General features: G+C 39.3%; 3 protein-coding genes across 9 annotated transcripts; 2 read left to right on the top strand and 1 right to left on the bottom strand.

Annotated features, from left to right (window-relative positions):
- Positions 1–955: 955 nt before the first annotated feature.
- On the top strand, positions 956–5,126 carry LOC135622655 (3-hydroxyisobutyryl-CoA hydrolase-like protein 5). The gene is made up of 15 exons (XM_065124674.1): positions 956–1,112; positions 1,194–1,277; positions 1,381–1,449; positions 1,547–1,607; positions 1,706–1,779; positions 1,875–1,958; positions 2,102–2,186; positions 2,614–2,699; positions 2,900–3,021; positions 3,099–3,159; positions 3,493–3,591; positions 3,954–4,055; positions 4,469–4,510; positions 4,584–4,690; positions 4,768–5,126. The coding sequence occupies exons 1-15, from the start codon at positions 1,083–1,085 to the stop codon at positions 4,811–4,813; spliced, it is 1,152 nt and encodes a 383-aa protein (XP_064980746.1). The 5' UTR covers positions 956–1,082; the 3' UTR covers positions 4,814–5,126.
- Positions 5,127–5,644: 518 nt separating this feature from the next.
- Positions 5,645–16,505, bottom strand: LOC135622654 (protein VACUOLELESS1-like). Of its 2 annotated transcripts, XM_065124671.1 has the most exons (16): positions 15,549–16,505; positions 14,416–14,475; positions 13,395–13,688; positions 11,744–11,883; positions 10,652–10,757; positions 10,474–10,566; positions 9,938–10,027; positions 9,740–9,853; positions 8,940–9,047; positions 8,762–8,835; positions 8,616–8,670; positions 7,599–7,780; positions 7,021–7,150; positions 6,855–6,957; positions 6,430–6,527; positions 5,645–6,068 (listed from the first exon to the last, which is right to left on the bottom strand). In XM_065124671.1, the coding sequence occupies exons 1-16, from the start codon at positions 16,323–16,325 to the stop codon at positions 5,904–5,906; spliced, it is 2,589 nt and encodes an 862-aa protein (XP_064980743.1). In that variant the 5' UTR covers positions 16,326–16,505; the 3' UTR covers positions 5,645–5,903. The 2 variants fall into 2 exon arrangements, with proteins under 2 accessions (XP_064980743.1, XP_064980744.1); XM_065124672.1 differs by lacking the exon at positions 14,416–14,475 and having other exon boundaries at positions 15,549–16,504.
- Positions 16,506–16,603: 98 nt separating this feature from the next.
- Positions 16,604–21,341, top strand: LOC135622657 (cytochrome b561 domain-containing protein At2g30890-like). 6 transcript variants are annotated; one of them, XM_065124678.1, is made up of 6 exons: positions 16,604–16,907; positions 18,257–18,347; positions 18,465–18,545; positions 19,789–20,484; positions 20,558–20,718; positions 20,809–21,341. In XM_065124678.1, exons 4-6 carry the CDS (start codon positions 20,116–20,118, stop codon positions 21,110–21,112), a joined length of 834 nt encoding a protein of 277 aa, XP_064980750.1. In that variant the 5' UTR covers positions 16,604–16,907; positions 18,257–18,347; positions 18,465–18,545; positions 19,789–20,115; the 3' UTR covers positions 21,113–21,341. The 6 variants fall into 6 exon arrangements, with proteins under 6 accessions (XP_064980750.1, XP_064980752.1, XP_064980749.1 ...); XM_065124680.1 differs by having other exon boundaries at positions 18,257–20,237; positions 20,323–20,484; XM_065124677.1 differs by having other exon boundaries at positions 18,257–18,545.
- Positions 21,342–21,343: the final 2 nt, after the last annotated feature.

The following is a 21,343-nucleotide window of genomic DNA, read 5'->3' on the forward strand; positions in this document are numbered from 1 at the left end:
AGGCCAATCTCTTGATGATCCATCCCGTGTTATTTGGTACCGGAGGGAACAACACCTCTTCATTCTACTTCGTCTTCATACTGACTGCTTTCAGACCCTCTTTTCCAGACCGAATCATAGATCTCAGACTTGGATCAACAGGTTGAGATAGGCAGCATATACATGAAGCCAAAGACCATGCTGATACACATCACAGAGAACAACTACACATGCGATGCGACTTCAGATCACAAGCTCATGTTTACGTGTATTTTCTTCAGCTGAGCGTTTCCTTTCCTCGATGCATTCGAGCAAGCGTCTGTATCTCATCAGAAGATTTCCAAAGGAAATCTTTATCTCGAGACTTCTCTCGAGCTTCCCACAGCCAAAGTTGATCCTTCAAACCCAACTGGTACGGAAGCTGGCACACGGAATTGCGGGAATACCAACCGTTGACTTAATGTTGGCATGTCTCATTCATCCCATAAAATCTTTTTCATCTTTGAAAATTCAAAGTCTTTATAATTGGCCAAATCATGTAAGTTATTTTCCCTCGGAGACAACTGCACTGAGTCGAGCGAACCAAATTTGATGGCACGTTATTTTCGATCGAAAATGGTGTGGCTTGGGAAAAAAATGGCACCTAATTCATGGCAGCAATCCTTCCGGTTGTCTATTTGTTGTGTGTGAAGGTTAAGGATGGATGATCCGCCAAGCTAAAAGGACAACTCGGTCTAACCATACGTGGCGTATCGCCACCAACTTGTGCAGGAGTCGTTCACGATATCTAAATTCATTTTCTTTTGTCTTTTAACATTATAATTATATTAATGATGAAATGCCAACTAGATAATTGGGGGGGGTGCGTTTGCTCCAGTTAGGTCGTCGTTTAGCAGCAGATCGGCGTTAGTTGTCACCGAACCCCCACGTGACGAACCGTCAAGCTTTGTTGACGGCTTGTTCTTTCTCCGTCCGATGACACCCCCACCAACAACCACCGCCTTCTTTCCTATAAGCGTCATTTATGCGAGTTGTGTGTCCACTGCTCGAACCGCAAGAATCCCCCCTCCCCAACAACCGCCGTTACGCCCTGCAACCTTGGGATGGCTCGAGAACACAGCAACTCCGAGGAGGTACGCCCGATCGGAATCACGCTCTCCTTTCTTCTCTTGTCGTGATCTCCTGATCGATCGATGGATCGATCTTCTCTGTAGGTCGTTCTTGCAGCGGAGGTAGGGCATGCGCGGTTGATCACCTTGAACCGCCCTCGGCAGCTCAATGTCATCTCGTCCAGAGTGGTGTGCTTCCCGTTCGTGGTTTCTTTCGTTTGTTGACCGTGATCCGATCACGTCTGCTTCTTATGTTACGGACTGAGAAACATGGCGAAATCGATGGTTGCAGGTTTTTCTTCTGGCTCAGTTCTTGGAGAAGTGGGAGAAGGATGACGATTCCCAACTGGTCATTTTCAAGGTGTGTGCGGGGTCTGATTCATTTTCTCTTCGTTCGAGTCTTTCTCGCTCGGTTCCCGGTTGACGTGGTTTCTTCTGTGGTTGTCCTCTGTTTCTAGGGCGCCGGACGTGCCTTTTGTGCAGGTGGCGATCTGAAGATGTTCTACGAGGGGAGAAAAGGTTTGCAAATAGGAACGATAAGATCGAGCTTTTAACAGATTTGGTGCGATAATTTGCTTTCTTGTGCTGATGATAAAACATTGGGATGTTTTTGGCAGATGATTCCTGCCTTGAGGTGGTATACAGAATGTACTGGTTGTGTTATCACATCCACACGTATAAGAAACCCATGGTAATTGACCTTTTGCTTGGTTTTGGAAGAGAGGGAGCTTCCGCTTTGACTTAATTGACCTTCGGTTTCATGGAGCTATTCTTCGATTTGCCCAGGTTGCCCTCGCTAATGGAATAGTCATGGGCGGAGGTGCTTCTATGGTTGTCCCAACAAAAATTTCTGTCGTCACAGAGAAAACGGTGCGTATTAATTGATCTCCCCTCGGCGATGCTTACAATTTTTTTTATGATTGTAACCTTTTCTGTGTTGAATCCAAATCATAGAAAAAAAAAATTTGCTGACCCTGGAAGAGGGTAATCAGCTGTTATTTCTTTTCCGGCAGGTTTTTAGTGTGCCTGAAGCAAGCATCGGACTTCATACAGACTGCAGCTTTTCTTATATTCTTCCACGCCTTTCTGGATATTTGGGTGAGCTTCTAAGTTTCAGATGATGGTTCTCTGAATCAACCCCTTAACGTGCTGCGCTACTGTTGCGGGAGGGAGTGGAGGAGAGGAAGAAGGAAAAGAGAAAAAAACATGAGCTTTAGTTTATGTATATAATATATATAATCAGAGCCGATCGGACCGTCCGATTATGGTGATCGATATATTGACCGAGGGTCAGACCGATTAATACAAGTCTAACCATATGGAACTGGCCGGTTTAGCAAACCATGTCTTTGATAATTAGGGGGTTTTGGATTCCAAGAGCTACAACAAAAAGATTTAGCTGCGTTTTATTTGTTATTTTTCTAATTAATTGCATTTTATAGCTGTAGCTTTTATGTCTTTTAATTTTTCCGGTTTATGTTTCTCTGATAACCCATTGGTTTCTGGTTCCTGAGTGGATTTACAGGGGAGTTCTTGGCTTTAACTAGTGCAAGATTGAATGGGAAGGAAATGATTGCAGCAGGACTTGCAACACATTTTGTTCCATCAGAGGTAAAATATCAAAATAATTGTTTGTTCCCCTTGACATATTATGTTCAGGTCAACGCTTTGGTGTGCTGATTAATTTTTTTAAAATTTTATTGCTCATTTTTTTTCCTCCCTTCTTTGTGTTTCAAGTGTTCCTCAACCGTGGTGACCGTTCATATTTAGATGAAGAACACTGAAGGAATTTTGTGAAATGTTAATTGCAGAAATTGCATGAGCTAGAAAATTGTTTGGTGAACTTGAGCTCTACGGACGAGGATTCTATCAGAGCAATAGTGGAAGAATTTTCACTAAATGTTCAGCCTGATGAAGAAAGCATCTTGAACAAGTAAAGGCTCACAATCACTAGTGGTTCATATTTTTTTTCTAATCCTTGGAAAATATCTTAGATGTGGGCTTCTGTAGGCTATCAACAATTGATAAATGCTTCTGCGAGGAGTCTGTGGAAGAGATAATTAAATCATTTGTGAGTTTTCTTCAATTAATTGCTGCGTTAACCTCTTGATGCTCTCTTTATTAGTTGCTGCAGTGATCTCTTGGATGCCATATGGTATCTATAGGATCATATTCTGAATTGGAATTTCTGTTTTCTTATCTTAAATTTTATGAATTTGAAGATAATGAGGTGGATGTAAACTGCTTTCATCTTCGAGATGCAAATCTCGATGGAGTGAACACTGATTTTAACGTTTGCATACACGATAAATAAACTTCACTTCCAATAGCTAGGTTCATTTTGATGGTTAGCACATCTACGTGTTACAATGACGCGAACCTTGCCTCACCTTTTCTTTTGCAGGAAGCTGAGTCAAAAATGGACGGAAACGAATGGATCTCTCCTATTCTCAAAGGGCTAAAGAGATCTTCTCCCACTGGGTTGAAGATAACATTAAAATCCGTACTGAATCTTGCAACCTTCCTTATATATGCATTTCAATTACATGGATGGAATGTAGGGAAACATTAAAGCGCAGTCCACAAAATGATAATTCTGCATTTACGTATGGACAAGTTAACTTCTTAGGTGCCTATTTTTGCATTGAATTTGCACATTAATGCATGTAAATTAGGAGTGAAATTCGGTCTGATTGACAATAATATCAAGTGTAAAAATTTTGAGGTTTCCCTGACATGCTGCATGTTTATGTATTTGTGGTCTTGTATTGCAAAGCATTAGCAGAGAATTGGTTCTGGTTTCTTCTCCATCTTGACTTGATCCAACACTTAAAAGGGTCTTACTTGGCTACGTTGCATTTGCAGATTCGAGGAGGAAGAAAGCGAACTTTAGCTGAATGTCTAAAAAATGAATTCAGACTCACCATGAATCTGCTAAGATCAGTCATTTCTTCTGACGTTTACGAGGTACATATGTTCTGACCATTCCATGCCAAGCTTAGATTTCATATTTTAGTGGGAATGCGGAAAGAGAGGAGTCAAAAGACTATGTTATGGCGAGACAGTGGGGAACCATTCCATGCCAAGTTTAGATTTCATATTTTAGTGGGAACGCGGAAAGAGAGGAGTCGAAGACTATGTAATGGCGAGACTCAGTGGGAGACTTTAGTTCCCACGTTCCCAAAAGTAGTATGCAGCAGACAAAATTGATGACTTTTCTGATTGTTGTTGTATTTTTTTTCATTTTAATGGGGATTCCTCCTTAAGAGGAACTTTCAATAGAGACAGACTAGTAGATTGCTAGACGTCTCTTAGTTTGTGTTGACACGAAACTGATGGTTGATTCTTGTTTCCCTTTGTGTTTTTCTTTGGTTGGTAAGGGCATCAGAGCACTCAGCATCGATAAGGACAACGCCCCCAAGGTATCTCTCTCTCTCTTCTCTGCCTGACTATGCTAAGTAGTACTCGTCTTTCTGATGATGTATGGTGATGTAGTGGAATCCGTCGAGCTTCCAAGAAGTGAGCCGCGAGAAAGTTGACCTTGTTTTTGAACCATTTGCTGATGAACTGGAACTTCAGATACCGACCGATGAAAAGAGCAGGTCACCTTCCAACTTTGAACGCCAACCCCCCCCCTCAACTTCGTTTCTCGATTCCTGCCTGACGTATCATTTTACAGGTGGAGTGGGAAGTACGAGGACACGGTCTATCCAAGCCTGAAATGAGAGCCACAGCCACAGAATAGCCGGTGAAGGCATCGCTCCGCTTTTGTACCACAAATAAAGAATTCAAGATAGAATTTTATGCTCAGATGAATAGGTAATGTCGTCAGTGGTGGTGGTGTGTTTGGATGAAGTCCTTGTTGTACAACAATATTTTAATGCATCTACAATATGCTTGGAGCTGAATAAGAAGCGTCGGCAGTAGTAATGCGTGCCTGTATGTGCTGTTGTTTATTTAAGTGGACCATCATGAAGTCCTTGTTCCCCTAAACCAGACCTACAATATTTTAACGCATCAAAGATTTGGACGAATCAACATCTGTTGTAACAAATTGGCCGTGACTATCTCGGTCTCCTATTTTAGGCTGGTAATTGAATCTTATCATACCTGTTCCCCAGATCGATTTGTGGTCCACATCTTCAGGGATAGTAATTTACTATACTACAAAGCTGGTCAATAATTTAGCGTTAACAACACGCCCTCGTGCCAACAGATTACTAAATCCCTCCCTTTCGGGTCATCGAAAAGCCACGAAAGAGCTTTAGATGACTCCAGAGACCAACTAAACGGCACTATAGGAAGAGGGAAGGTCACACTGTGGAACAACTATCCATGAAGATTCTAGAACAAATGCCCCCAAAAAGAAGAAATACAACTGACCAAATCTCTCACAAACCAAGAAAAAAAAGAAAAAGAAAACAACACGTATCTTGGAGAAATATGATGATGAACAAATTGTTGATACACAAAACAAACCTACTCTCGTGAAATTGACATGCACAGAGGAGATGGATGGATGGATGGGCATCTGAGAGACTAAAAGCCACAAAGCATTAGACACAAAAGGCCTGCTTATAGACAACCGAATATATATTTTGAACCAAGAAAATAGAAAACAAGAAGTATCTTGGAAAAATATGATGATGAACAAATTGTTGCTGCTATACAAAGCAACCCTTCTCATGAGATGACCTGCACGCTGGTGATGGATGGGCATCTGAGAGACTAAAAACGACACAAAGGCGGGCTTATAGACACAAGAAGATGCCTGCTAGAAGTCCTTTGAAGCATAAGCCACAAGAAAAAGTCTTGTTAATATACTCCTTGAAATGATAATCGATCCCTCAAGGTGTCGAAAATGGATGATGCAGCAGCATTTTGAGCCAGAGTCAGCTTTAACCGGCCAAACAGTTCACTATCTTTAGCCTGAGAAGCAGCATCAGCAGCTTCCTTAGCCATGCCAATCCGTGCATATGCCTGCAAGTTAGGAATATCCTTTATCAAATAATACTAGTAAACCGATTCCAAATATCAAAGACGGCTGGTGCCGGACAATTAGAAAGTTTGGATAGATTATTTGCTACAAACCTCATTGCTGAGGCAAGATTGCATAACTCCATCAAGTTCATCTTAACAATATCATAAACCATATATACATGAAGTACCAATCTCTCAAGGCTAATGCACAATTCATTTTTATGCGGATATACAGTGATATAGCAGTGAATAGAAAAAAATAAAAAACTGTTTCTGCAAGGTTTGTCTGAGTAGAAAAAAACTTGAGTAAGGTTATTTACTAAAACACAAAATTAGCTAGAAACGACAAAAAAAAAAAAACCTCTGATCTTTCCCGAGGCTCTGTAAGTTTTGGAATGTACTTGATGGCTTCTGCTTTCTCATCAGCATCAATACATGCTTCCACAAAAGGTTTATAGCCTGTCAATTAAGATTAACAATAAAATATTAAGATTTAAACTTCTAATGATGCACAATATATGATGCATGTGGCTAATAAAGCAAAACAAGAGAAAGATCCCATTCACGTTTGGTGCAAAACCATTGTAAGCGTCTAACATTTCTAGGGATGGGTAATAAAACAAAACAAGAGAAAGATCCCATTCACGTTTGGTGCAAAACCATTGAAGCGCCTAACATTTCTAGGGATGGGTAATAAAACAAAACAAGAGAAAGATCCCATTAACATTTCTTGAGACCGCAATAAGCCAGAATGAAGTCATGAAGGATGGGTACAAGACATCTTACCGCCAGGTGGTCTCTTCTCCTTTGAAAATTTTTCAAGTGCATCCCAGTCTCTAACTGTGGCAAGCGCAAATGCTTTCAGCCAGTACCACCGCTTCTCAGAAACCTACAATATGATTTTCATAAAAGAACACACCAAAATACCATCCAAAGGTAAAATCCAAAATACCTTGAATTCTGTCCTCACTCGCATTGCCTCTCGATGGTTTCCCAGCACAATGCATGTTCGTATAGTATCACTGATGCTAGAATCAACAAATATTGCCTGTTTTGTGGAGACTTCTAAGTCGTGTTGCAGTCTTTCAAGAGATGGCAAGCAAAATGTTAGAGCAAAATATTCAGTAAGAACCAATCTTTACATATAAATCATACAGATGTTGATGGGATCAAACATCAGAAATTAAATTGCAAGACAATTTGAATCAAGTTCTCATATTCTAATAATTTATTGGTGGTTATTTCTGCAACTGAGGTCCCAATGCAAATTAGCGTCCAACATTGTGGTAAAGAAAATCCAATACAACTAAAAAGTTAGAAACAATGTATTAGCTAAAGAAAATTGTAGAAAAGGATGATTCCATGTCCTAACAAAACAGAAGTCATGAATCCCATTTTCGTAGGACATTGTTTACAAGCTAAAAACTAATTCTGCCCTACGTATGGTGATCCAAAAAAGAGTGGGTTCACCAGCAATCAAATGTACCACTTGTCAAAAAAAAAAAAAGCAGTTTAATAAAATCACCTTACCTTAACAACTTTGCATGTTCTTCAGCAGCTTTTGATTCAAAGTTATGTTCCTTTGTTTCAGAAAAAAGTTTTTGAGTTTGCTCAATAAGCCTTATCCGTGGACCGTGGAGGGGAGATCCTTTGCTTGCCATTGGATTCTTTTCTAACTTCCATGATTCCTTTAACAAAAGAAAAGCAACATCCTGCAAAGCCCAATTTCTACATATATAAAGACCATATACAATTAAATAGAAGGCCTCAGATAATTTTCAGGTTTCAAGGAGGACCGGCCAGTATAGATAGATATCTTCTAAATACTTGCAAACATAAAAAATCACATATACTCAAACCTCTTATCTACTAAAAGATTAAATTTTCTCACAGTTATGTAGATACAATTAATTATCAAGCAATTTTGACATCTCAAAATCCTGGATGAATTCTTTTAAGAAAACACAATAATTAATTTATAACTACCACAAGAAAACACAAGTCAATTTAGTGACAACAGCTGCATTATTACACAAACTGAACAGTAGTCTAGCATTCTGCCATAAAATAACTCTTAAAACCTCATCACACACTGAGGCCCATTTACAATATCTGATATATCCTCAATGTTCTCTAAGCAGAATTACGTGTGAACTATGCGTAAATTGATGTCACTTGAGTAGCATGAGAACAAATGATGGCCTCATAGTAAAGGGTATACGGCAACATATAGTGTTCTCTATTTACCAAAACTATTCAGCTGGCTGGTAAAAAAAATCAAGAAAATTAGGAGTCAAGCCAAAGAATCCACATTTTACAAGCTAGCAATGTTTTCTAATAACTCCAGTTACACTTGTCTTCTAAATTCCATATCGTTCGTCATCAATGAAAAACAGAGTCAAATACTATCAAGTATCAACTGCAATATAGCACATCAAATAAAAAGATTAAAAATACATCTACACATTTGTAGCCTAAAAAATGGTTTGGCAGATATAGAAGATTTAAATATATCAACCAGTTTTTTAAGATGTATTGATCACTTACTTGGAGTCGACCTGTGGAAAGAAAAAAATCCTTCAGGAACTCATGCTTATAATACCTACAAACACAGACACAAACATATGAATATTGACCAATATTCAACAACAGCTTGAAATGAAGCTACCCCCATATTTAGCTTTTCAAACTACCTTGAATATGATATAAATAAATCACGAGCTAAAGGTCTTGCATTTATCGTTCCAAAAAAATCCAAAGCCGGCTTCTGCAATACATGACATAAATTACAATTCACATAATGGGTATAGGCCCACAAACCAAATAGTTTACACAAACTAAATGCAATTTTAGTTTCAACAATAGCAATACCTTCTGCCAGATATGAAACAGAACAAGATAGACAAGGTCTGTATCACCACTTTCAATTGCCTTTACCAGGGCAGAATCCTCCTCTTCTATGCTTAGTAGTAAAGGAACCTGTTAAAAGTAGACACACAACTGCTAGTGTTATTTTTAGAAGTTCAAGGACAAAATTGTCAAAATACATTCTACCAGCAAAATGCTGAGCCTTGCATACGCCACCAATGCATGAATAACAAATGGCTAGTTCTGTGCATCAGATACCACACACATAAATACTTGAGAAATTTCTAGATATTTGTGAGTCACAACAAATTGACTTAAGTGGCCAAACTAGAGCCTGCTTACAAAATTTACAATGTAAGCATTATCTAAAGTAAAACAGTGTCTGAAGTATCCAAGATGCTGAGAAGTTCTCTAAAACAATAATGTTCAAATAGAACAAGCATATTCTGTCAAACTATTATAACAAAAGAAAGACATAGTTAACTCTTAACACATGTGGTGTCATTGAAACTAATTTTTATCTGAACTGCAAGTTTATTGCTACCTTTTAGCTGACAGTTACTGAGAATGGATCTGTAACATGTGAACAGCAAACTCTAAATTAACTAAAATATCAGGAAACATGTAGAGAGGCAAGATGAAAAACAACTATACTATCAAAATCCAAGGAATCATCTCAAAAGTTCCCAGATTTTGTTAATCTCTGAAAAGTTGCCACAACATTAAGTGCAGTTATCTGTCAAAGAAACCAAATTATTCACACAAACCACATGGAAGAACTGAAGTTAAGCAATTTAACATGCCTGCTTGGAAGAATGTGGCTCATGATCAACAATCATTGCAGCTAACTTTCGGCGCCCACTGTTGTCTGCATGAGCAGCAATCGCAGCATAAGATATGCCTTTGCATAATTTTAGCTGCAACACAAATGCCAGGTTGACCGGTGAGACACACTGTAAACAGTTAAGTTAGTAGATTCTCTGATGTATCAGAACACAAACCTTGTCAAGCAAGATTTCCAGAAGAGCAGAGTCTTGAATAGCTGGTGAAGCGGTTATCTTTGCACATGCCCAGTGCATTATAACCACCTCCTAAATCAATATCACAAGAAAAGGACGTTAACATGAGCAATAACAGCCTTTTATATCCACTATGGCATATGAAGTAACCAGTTTCCCATGATAGATAATTAGCACCATATTTCATTATCATCTTTTATTCTCCTTTAATATCAAATGGTCATCTATCTTTGAAAAATATGAATGTACCTTGTAGAACTTAATAACCAGGCAGGTCCTTAGGAGGCATCCAATAAACGATGGGTAGAAAATTAATCATTTTATAGATTGACAAATTAATGGACTAATTATGAATGGAATATTCAAGAAAAGATGAAATTCGCTACTACAAGCTTCAGCATATTTAGTTCCAATAACTTCAAATATAAAAGTAAATTCCTCAACAAATTCATTATTAGGCATCAGCTGACAAGTATATAAAACAAACATCAAAAAGTCATATGGATAAAGAGGACTACCGGATTTAAGTTAAGGTACTCAGAAATTCGCAAAGCCACAAGATGGTGGTTGGCATTGATCAACCGCCCAATCAATACTGGTGCAGTAAGCAACTGAGTAAAGAATATTTTGAGGTTAACTCAACTTAATAAAAAAAAGGGTCCAACAATTAATTGCAGTCATCAAAAGAAATAAGACCTTGTATTGTTGAATGCTAAGGGGGATACCAATCTCATGGTTGCGAACAGCATTTAGTACTCGTAGTATTTTGCACATTTCTTGAAAATGGTCTCGTGGAAACTGACTGCCAAAGCCAACTGGATATCATTGCCAAGATAAAAATCAGAAAATAAGTTGTTCTTTAGAAACAAAAAGGCGACTACCACAAAATTTCATGGGTTGCCACGACCTTTGATGTTTTAAATCTAATAAACCAACCAAAAAATTGAACAGAAGATGACTTTTAGTCTTTGTAAGTCAAGGAAAATGATCACACAGAAAAACAGTGTCTGGTAATGTTATTGAGATATATGTTCTGATTGTGGCACTTGGTAGGACCGGTAAATACTAAGTATGGTTGAGACGTATTCAAAACCTTGAATAGTAAGATGGTTGTCAAGATGCAACTGTGAGAAACTATTATATACTTCAACATTTCTAGGGCATATAGACCAAAACAAGTACAGAAAAAAGGCATAAAGCATAGGTGACATCAACCGCTTACATCAAAAGAATATAAGTAGGTACAAAACTCCTTTACTTTAAAGTTACTGAATGACAACCATAAATGCAATAAGGTTCCTTAGTCTGTAGTTTATTAAATTAATTAAAATTCCAAACCAATAACCAAAGTTCTATTACATTATTGGCCAGAGAGAGGAAGAAGATGTTAAGTAAAATTTAGTTAATACAATTATGACTATAAATATAAAAGTATTCTGCATAAATCTGCCTATCAGTGTACAGGATGAGTAAATATTTAAGGAATTTTCAGCCTCTGTTACGTATAGAGCTACTATGCAAAACTGATCAAGAATTATAATAAGTTACATCCATAATCTAAGATAATAATGAACCAACAGAGTAGAAAACAGAGTGCAGAAATTTAAAAATGCATGCTGACAAACTGATGATAACAATAACAACATTACCAAAGCTCAACTGAACCATTTAAACAATTCACAAAAACATAGACAAAAAAAAAGCAGTAAACTGATCGCAGAAATATCCATCTATAGCATTTCATGTCTTCCTTTTGCCAAAAGAGTGCTGATTTATGTGATAACCAACCTGCAAAAGGCCCGACCATAGCTAGCAGCTCTCAGCAGTGTCCGTTGGCGTGAAACATCAAATTCATGCCCAGCAGCATCTATACAAGTCTCAACTGCCTCAGCCAGAGAGGATCGGATCAATCGTAAGTTTTCATCAGCCTGTCAAGTGACACCAGATAAATAATAAGTAATAGGATCACTTCCCCAAATTGAACAGTAATTCTAGCAAATATTACTCTGACAGAGAGTAGCCTCATAATAACGCAAAGCAAGGGTGAAGCCACATTATTTCACGAACCAGTCTCTATGACAAAATCTAATAACCACAAACTTCAAAAAATAACAGCAACAACCTCAAAGTTGAATTCCTTGTCGACTCTTCAATATAAAAAAACTAAAACTAAAACATGATTCAACTAACTTTTTGAATCATGCCTTTTCTTTCAGCAAAGCTTTATTTAAAAGTGGCTTTTCTACTTTTAAAAGTATGGAGATATATTTAAGAAACAACAGAGTAGCTGGTGGGTTACTAAGTCAATCCTAATCTACTTCTGGAATGCTCATAGGCAGGGCCAGGGAAGCAATAAAACCAGAAAGTCAAACTTAAAAAGTAGAAGTCCAATTATGATGGATAATTAAGCACACTACTGAACCGCATTTTAGCCCAAATGAATGCTTAGCCTCAATTTTGATGTGCATAAGTCAGCTCAAAAAGCAGAAAATAGCATAAACATAATACGTAAAGATGAATTAAGAGATTGACAGTGAAACCTGAAGGTTTAGAAAAGGTGCTAAAGGACAAAAAAGTTAAAAATGAGTAAAATCATGAAAATTAGAGAGAAATGTGCTCAGGGTGACATGGCCTTGTAGATCCCATTTAGTTAACAAGTATTCATTTTACTCCAGTCTTACCTTGGACAAAGAACATCCTAAATGTAGACTCGTCAAAAACTTTCATGATAATTAGTATTGAAAAAGGATAAGGTTTTTTCCTTTGTTAACATAATATCACAAATCCCATCAAAAGGCTTTCCTTTGTTAACTTATAATATTAAAAATCCTATCAACAGAAAAAAAAAAAAAAACCCCAACCCAATCCAAGCATAAAGTAGGACTATGTTATTTAATTATAATAAGAATAGAATCCAAAATCATATTACAAAAAATAACGATGTGCCTTAAGCATTTTAATTATGATGAGACTCATTCATGACAGTTGGTCTCTAAACAAGTTCATGTTATAAGGATGAAAATGGTCAGAAAGTCTAGGTCTAATCGCAAAGCAAACAAATGGGCAAGAGACAAGATACCTTTGCCAAAGCTAACCTAGTAGATATAGAAAGCAGCAGCATTAAAAGGAAAATAACATCAAGATCACCATCATTACAAAATAAACCAAAGAATCTCAGGTACTCAATAATATAATATATAGCAAAACAGAATGTGCAATGAAATCCCACAGTCCAATTTGCAAACATGAAGCAGTAATCATGTGTTGATTTCACAAAATGAAAAATCTTAACATATCAGGTACGAGTCCAAAAGAAATACAAAGAACACTCAAATTATAAAAGCAGGAAATCGGGCAAGAACCAAAACATGTAATCAACTGGATGGATAACAAAACATGACAAAATACTTCCAATATGTTGAAAAACTTAGCAAGATACCTTAGAACTGCATCTATCAAAGTGCTCCAAAGCATCATATAGCAAAGCTGCTGGCAATGTGCTACCAACTTGAAAGATAGAAACAGTAGAGTCAGGAACTCGTTGTAGGAACTCCATGCTTGAATTTGAAAGAAGTCTCACTCCATCACACTCAGGAATGAGTCTTATCGGTTCATCATACAAATAGCTCACTGGATGTCCATGAGGGCCCACCATAAGAAGCTCTCTTTCATCCCAATAGAGTAGCACACTGTCCAACCCGCACCAAGATATCTGTTCTGGAGGTAAGGCAGACTGCAAAAGAGGTTTAATATCTGTAATGAAATATTACCAAGCATGTAACACGAATGAAAGTTGCCTCATTAGCAAACGTATGGTTGAAATTTGAAGCATATACATTCTTTCTTTCTCTCTTTCCTTTCCTATAACATTTGCTTACTTTTAAAAGTTGCCTACAACCATAGATGGATATCTTCAATGAGAAGAAATAAACAACAAAAGAGTATGCCCACCTCAAGTATTCTAAGCTTGTTAATGGAGATGTGGAATGATATAAAGACTGGAACCCAAATAAGGCAGCAGGGAAAAAGGAACTTTATATGAATATGTATGTCATGTATAGGATTCCTGCAAGATGTTCAATGTTCCATTGTGAAAAGTGGGTAAATGTGGAAGTGTTTATTTACACATGGATAGCATGTAGGCACATTTAATTTGTATTTCATGATTGTGAGGGCGGGCCTTGGCACGATGATTCGTACATTGACCCTTCCCTAGATGCCACAATGACAGAAGACTCTACAGTCTACACTGGGGGTACATCTGGTATTTCACAGTTTTGACATTTCTTTAAAAAGCATTACAAACTACAAATTCTGTTTAAAAGCATGTCAAACTCTGAAATACCACTGATCCTATATATAACTACCAGAAAGAGCCTGATATACAGAATAAACAGAACTCATTGAACAAAATTAATCTATTGAACTAAAGAACCTGACAAGCTCCAGGAAAAACCTACCGCCCTCCAAAACAAAACATGCATGTTGTTCTCTAAGTTCAGATTGTAGGAAGTCCCCTCCTTAAAACACAGGACCATGTATGTATGAGAATTATAGGTCAATGTAAGGATGCCAAGGTGTGGCTTGCCACAATTCCATTACCCATGTTAGAATAAGAACAAATAAATGATGTTAGTGTTGATACAAATTCCTCTATTAGAAATTTAGAATGCAATGCAAAAAATAGAACTTAATAACAAATATATCAAAACTAAAATTTTATAGGAAATATGTCAAAGGATATGCCATGATTGGTCGAACTATTTGACAAGGGCATTTAAAGGGACAACTAAAGTAAATGCTTCAAGTGATTTGTAGGTTTGCCCTTGGTGCTTATGACTGCTACAAAACATGAAAGCTAGAACTAGGAAAAAGTGAAGCAAGAATGTTGACCTATTAAAGTTGTCTTTTTGAGAACCAAAAATCATTAACTTGGCACAACACCATATCTCTTATGAGACCCTCTATCCTGAGAGATTCAACTGGATATCTACCTAATACACAAGTCCAAAATAATAAGAACAAAGACATAAGATTCTAAAGAAGTCTGAATTTAGAATTTGCTGCCCATAAGAAACAATTTAAGTATTTCTAGAGTAACTAGGGTCTTACTGAACGTCCTAATGATTCAAAAGCATCCTGACAAAGTATGTGAATAAACTAGGACTCATCTCATTAATTCTACTCAATAATGATTCCAAACCAACAAGTAGAAGAGTTGCCTAAAAAAATATAATGAACTTCAAATCTCCAGGAAAAGAAAGAACAAATGAAAAGCCTCATTCGAATTAAATGGTTTGATCTAGATACTAGATGACACAAAAGTAAACCTAATATGACGCCCAAACCTAGGGTAGTACTAGTTCTGATACTATCTTCAGAATGCTAGGCCACGTCAAGATTAAAATATGATGCTGTCTTCAGAATGAAGAAGGATGGATTTCTTGTTATATGCTGATACAGTTACAATAGCAATCCGATCACAGGTTCAGAAATGGGGTTGTACTAGTTCTGAATCCTTGACTAGAATAATGACAGATGCGTATGCTACAGAGAAATAAGGAAGATGGTCAGAGCACAAACATCAACTGACCTCGCAGGTGTATTCAAAGATGATTTTGGAGAAATCCGTCAAAATGACCAGAAGCCGGCCATCATGTGTGAATGTTGCGAGATACTTCCCATTCTGAGAGACAGCCATTTTCTGGAAAGGCCCAACTCCGACCCCCAGCTGCTGCACCCCGTCCTCCTCCACCAGCAGCACGTGATCCCCCACCCCGAGCAGCACCTCCACGTTCCCGGACATCGTGTATTGCGGATCGATCACCGCCACGCACAGCGGATACTCATCGATCCCTGGATCAGAGAGCCTGCACGGCACCGGATTCTTGAAGTCGGGGACGCAGAAGATCAGGAACCCCTCGGTGATGCACACCATGCCGTTCCCCCAAAAGACGCAATCCACGACGCCCTGCTCGAAACATTCCTTCCCCATGGAGAACTGGGGGGCGCAGAGCTCGGCGTGGACGTTATAGCGGTAGACGGTGCCGTCCTGGACAACGCAGACGAGGACCTGATCATCGGTCCAGGCCATGCCGACAAGGCGGCCGCCTGGGCGGTCCCAGATGGCGGAGGCGAGGGCGCGACCGGCGGCGTTGAAGATGAGGAGCTTGCGGCGGGCGGACTCGGCGTAGAGCTGGACAATCTTGGAATCGTCGCGGATGGCCGCGACGGGGCCGCCAAAGGGTGCAGCGGCGATACGGTGGCGGGAGAGGTCGATGCGGCCCCACTGCATCGTGTAGATGGTTAGCTTGCGGTAGAAGCGGTTGTAGAGGAGCTGCCACTCCCCGGCAACGGAGACGGACGTCATGGCTGGGGTTCCGGCCAAGCGGATCGGCGGAAAACCCTAGATCGTAGATCTCTCTCGAAGAGGAAGAGAAGTTGGGTAAGAGGGGCCAAGGAAAAGGACGCCAAGAATAGACTCTCTCTCTCTCTCTCTCCTTGTGGCGCTAGAAGCCTTGGAAAGCCGAGAAGCCGAACCCACACAGCTGCGCGACATCGAGACCGGGTCGATGCTTCGCTATAAAAGGCTGGCTTGGCCCGACATTTCCGTTTACATCTCGGGTTAGAGAAATGGATTTTCTACATCTCATTCACGGTGACTAATTTTGATCCGATATGAGATTATCGGATTCGGATTATTCTCTTAATTAATCCTGATCCGACGTTTCGATCCGAAATGACATTAGCGGATCCGGGTTATGTTTGCATGAAGCCAAGCTCCTCCTCGTTCTTCATGTTCGCGCCAACCTTCCTCCTCTTTCCTCGACTCCACCCTCTCAGCAATCTCCCCTTCGTTCTTGACTGTTTCTTGTTCATGGGGAGCCGGAGAAGGTGTGGCCCAAGGAAGTATAGGAGCTGGTGGAAGGAGACTGGGCGTGGTATCCTTGCGGTAACTGTTATTTGCCTCCATTTGTTCATCCCTCCTCCTGCTTTACCTGTTTCTTTTGTTGGTGTTGAACAGAATTGTGCTCCTTAAGAATTTCCTATTACTCCCTGAGCGTTGTTTATGCCTAAGTAAAACAGGGCAAGAAGTTATGTTAAATCTTGGCGCTAAAATGTGAAAGTTTAGTGGTTGTTAGTAATGCATGCCAACTGTTCGATCTTATGTTTACCTCTTTAAATGATTCTACGGACTTGTGGAGAGGATTGTGTTGGAATGATTGCGAATGCGTGAAATCACAATAACAGAATCTTCAGATACAATGTAATTGCTTTCACTTTACTTGGGAACGTGCCGCATATGTACCCACGCATACGATGGAAATAAAAAGCTGCCTGTATAGGCTGCTTATCATTTACAGCTCTCAACTGGATACTGGAAATATATAGAACTGAAGCATATGAATAAATAAAAATTACCCCTTCTAATTCATAGATAAGGAACTCTTAATTGTTCTTTTAACAAGTTTTTATTTTTATTGTATTCCTGTATGCTTCTCGATTTATCATATCTTGCCCTTTATTTTACTCTCGGGAATTATTTTCTTCTGTTGATTACTCTCTTGGGAGACAGTCTAAACTTGGGCTGATTCTTCTTCCCTGTGAGAGAATTTTTGTTAATAACATAATTAGCATGTCACTTTGCTTATCACAATGTTCTATAATGTGGCACTTTTATGCAATGCATATGTGGCATTAAGCTATAATTAGTTTTTAGTGACAATCCCAAATATATCTATATATAATTAAGCATCAAATAGTAAATACATGATCAATTTAAAACAATAAATAACAAACAGTAACCTATTTACAGAGCAACAATCCATTCAAGATTTCAAGTATGACATGATATCTGTTCCACTTTAAGAGTCTGGGCAAGTCTAAAGCAATAAGAAATTGTCAAATGCCTAGGATATTAATGATATATTATTATGGTCCATAATCGATGCGATAGTGTAGTGGTAATAGTTTCCTTGAGAACTTTGTAAAAGAAGGAAAAGAGTGAAGCATGCACTGTTTGCATATTTTGCCTCTGTGGACTATCTGTGTTTTTTTTATTTTTTCCCCCTTTATTACTGTAAAATATTATTACAAATTTTACTTCATTTGTGGTTATGGAGTGAGACCCCCGATGACTTGCGCCTTTTAAGCATACAAAAGGCTTTTTTGCATTTGCTTTCATTCTCACTCAGGTTATCAAAAGATTGTGAATTGAGTACATGTCTCTGTCTGGGCAAAGGCTATGTCATTAAATATTCTTACCAGATTCCTCTTTAGCTTGACCTCCTTTCTTTACAGCAAAACAGGCAACCACTCCCATGGTTTTCTCAGGAGAAAGCAGTGAGATGAGATCCTTGAGAACTTGCACCCAGAACAAGTGATGCTGATGGTTGTTAATAAGGAACCCAGATCATCATTATGCTTCAGATGAACTCTTGCCTCTGCAATTATCTTACAATCGATTATATGCTACAATGGTCTTGTCTAACTCTTAATTAACTTCCAGGAGAAGAAGGTGCGATAAAGGCATGTGGATTATACATGGAAGTCAAGCATGTGGGCTGTCATCTTCAGCACTGCAAGAAAGGTATGTAGTGGGGTCTCTTGTGTTCAAGTGATAAGGTTGACATTTGTTTAGCTCGAGAAAGATCATAGGAGGTTGGTGGATTTATAGCTGTTCTCCTGCCTTCTTCCTCTTGTCATCATTAGGCTTCTAGATATTGAGTGTTGGTCTAAAGGCAAATCCTGCATGGAATAACGTCTGAGATTTGTTTCATTCCTCATATGAATATTATATTTGTAGAATCACACAAGTTGTAGTTTAGCTGCTCTTTTTGCCTTCTAATGCCTTCTTCCATCATCATCGGCCATCCTCTCAATAGGCACTAAGAGGGCAAGGTTTAGAGAGTGTAAGCTAAAGTGTATTTGGGATACAAACACTGTAGCATTCTTTAAGTTCTCTGTTATTTCATCATACTCATGATCATGATTGATTGCATGGATTTCTAACAAAAAGCTATTCAATAAAGAATTTGTAAGCAGAGCATTCATGCACTGAAGTTTGAGGACCCCATTCCTGACATGGTAATAGTTTTGTCTCCTGAGGTTTGACCACCTTGAAGGTGATATTTCAATAAGAGCACAATTAGAAACACAGCCAATGATGGAGTCAGAAATCCATGTAAGCACTTCATTACAATCTTTCCCACTATATAATCTTCCATAGGAAAGAATAATTCTTAGTGGTGGGTGGTACCCTCACAGAATTTTTATCTAGAATTCCTAAGGTACATGGATTCTAAGCTGCTCAGCCACAAAGATGCAGCACTTACAACATCTTGACATCACCAGAATATTAGACTCTTATGAGGCAACTACTTAGAGATAAAAGTTCCAAAGGAGCATGATACTTGAGCACTACTTGGTAGTGTGGACTGTCAGAAGAGGAACAGATCACGATTCATTTCCCTGCAACCCACCACCAGCCACTTCCACTTGCATTTGTGTTGATTCTGTTTGACATATAATAGATTTTGAGAAACAGTATCAAGCTTTTTTTTTTCTGTGCTTCCTGCTGCCACTCAACAGACCTAACCATTGTACCGAAAAGATGCACAAGTTGGCATTTGAGTTTCTTACTCCAACCCCACATGAACTTTATTGATATGCATTCAAAAAGTCGTTCATATCATTACCACCCAACCATCTCTAGCCAGTATAGAGATATCTTACAGGTTCTTCACCTTTGAGATTCCTTTATTGACCTTCACGCCAGCTTGATATACTGCAGTTGCTCACTGAGAACTAAAAGGTTTCAAATGTTATTGTAGAGACCTAAGAATGCATCTGAAGTGAGGGATTTCTTGCAAGAGGAAACTATCTGATTTGTTGATCTGAAAGGGAGGAAGAAGGGAAAGAGATTGGCTTTGCTTGCAGTGCTGGTCTTTGAAGCTGCAAACATCCATTATATATGTCTGTGTTGTGTTCTCTGCAGAATCCATGTAGGTCTTTGTTTTGCTGCTTTATCTTTTTCTTCGCAAGTAAGCCTTCTACGGTCTGTCTGCACCAAGGACAAGGTCGATAGGAATTCCAGGAGCAGAGTGCATTCTTCCTCCTTGCTCTATCAAGGAAACAGGAAATGTTAGCTTCAGGAAGACATGCAATTGTTATGGTGCTTGGAAGTTCCATGGCTGCTTCTCTTCTTCCATCCCTGGGATCATCCAGAGAGACACCCAAATTGGTTCAAACCTACAGGATCAGCCAGCCGAATCCTCTCCAGGTATGCCATGACACTCCTCTTGTTTCCGGCCAAACAGAAAATGAAGACACACTCGGCTCATCCATCTTCTTTGCCATTTGTGCAGCTGACACCTGAACTCTCATTCCAGATCGGAGTTCATGCATTCCTGCTCTGGGCTTCGGTTGGTTTCTTAATGCCTGTTGGAATCATCATCATTAGGATGTCGCACAGAGTTGAATGCATCAAAAGTCTCAAGGTTCTGTTCTATGCCCACCTCATTGTTCAGGTGAGCAAACAAACTGTTCTCCCAGACGCTGAATTACCAAAGAAATAAAAAGTTCAACATATTGCACTGACAGATTATGGCAATCCTGTTGGCTACTGCTGCAGCAGTTCTATCACTGATCAACTTTGAGAACTCCTTCGACAATACCCATCAGCGGATAGGGTTAGCAGTATATGCTTTCATTTGGATACAACCGATCATAGCCTTCTTCAGGCCTCACAGGTGCGTGTGTATGTACGTATGTATACCATTCTCGCCCAATCTCAAAGCTTAGCAGCTGTGCAAGTGGATCACGTTACGTAGATGAGGATGATTTCTTCTCAGGGGCATAAAGATGAGGAGCGCCTGGTACTTCGTGCATTGGCTGCTTGGGACTGGAGTTTGTGTACTGGGCATCGCGAACGTCTACGTCGGCTTACATGCCTTCCATGAGAGGACCTCGAGGAGTGTGAGACCGTGGGTTGTCCTGTTCACTACAGAGGTCTCCCTCTTTGCCTTCATCTATCTCATTCAAGGCAAGTGGGATCATATGACGAAGGAAGGAGCGATTCTGGTTGAGCAGGTCGCCCCCAGCGGCCATTTGACCTCTCCAAGTAGCAACCAGAAAGAGCTGACAGTGGCGTCTTAGGATGTTGAGAGTTCTCATTTGTTTTTAGAGGCCTTTGTTCCGTCGCGTTTCTTCTGTCGATGTTCTACGCAATGCCACATCAATGTAGAGCGACAACTCATACACCCGTGCGATAGTGTGTGCAGAGAAGGCGTTCGAGAGCGAGCCTGTTAGAACTGCGGATGTGGTAGTGTGATGTCGATAACATTTAACATATTTTGTTCGGCCACCGCTTGATCTTTCACCTTAACA

This window comes from Musa acuminata, chromosome BXJ2-9 (genome assembly GCF_036884655.1).
Source record: "Musa acuminata AAA Group cultivar baxijiao chromosome BXJ2-9, Cavendish_Baxijiao_AAA, whole genome shotgun sequence".
In the NCBI taxonomy this organism is placed as follows: domain Eukaryota; kingdom Viridiplantae; phylum Streptophyta; class Magnoliopsida; order Zingiberales; family Musaceae; genus Musa; species Musa acuminata.

Coding starts and splice junctions, on each gene's coding strand:
- LOC135622655 (XM_065124674.1), top strand. CDS start 1,083: ATGGCTCGAGAACACAGCAACTCCGAGGAG. Junction 1,450..1,546: donor CCCAACTGGTCATTTTCAAG/GTGTGTGCGGGG, acceptor CTCTGTTTCTAG/GGCGCCGGACGTGCCTTTTG. Junction 2,187..2,613: donor ACGCCTTTCTGGATATTTGG/GTGAGCTTCTAA, acceptor GTGGATTTACAG/GGGAGTTCTTGGCTTTAACT.
- LOC135622654 (XM_065124671.1), bottom strand. CDS start 16,325: ATGACGTCCGTCTCCGTTGCCGGGGAGTGGCAGCTCCTCTACAACCGC. Junction 10,567..10,651: donor TTAGCATTCAACAATACAAG/GTCTTATTTCTT, acceptor TTCTTTACTCAG/TTGCTTACTGCACCAGTATT. Junction 6,069..6,429: donor AGCCTCGGGAAAGATCAGAG/GTTTTTTTTTTT, acceptor CCTAACTTGCAG/GCATATGCACGGATTGGCAT.
- LOC135622657 (XM_065124676.1), top strand. CDS start 20,116: ATGCAATTGTTATGGTGCTTGGAAGTTCCATGGCTGCTTCTCTTCTTC. Junction 20,485..20,557: donor ATGCCCACCTCATTGTTCAG/GTGAGCAAACAA, acceptor TTGCACTGACAG/ATTATGGCAATCCTGTTGGC. Junction 20,719..20,808: donor CCTCACAGGTGCGTGTGTAT/GTACGTATGTAT, acceptor ATTTCTTCTCAG/GGGCATAAAGATGAGGAGCG.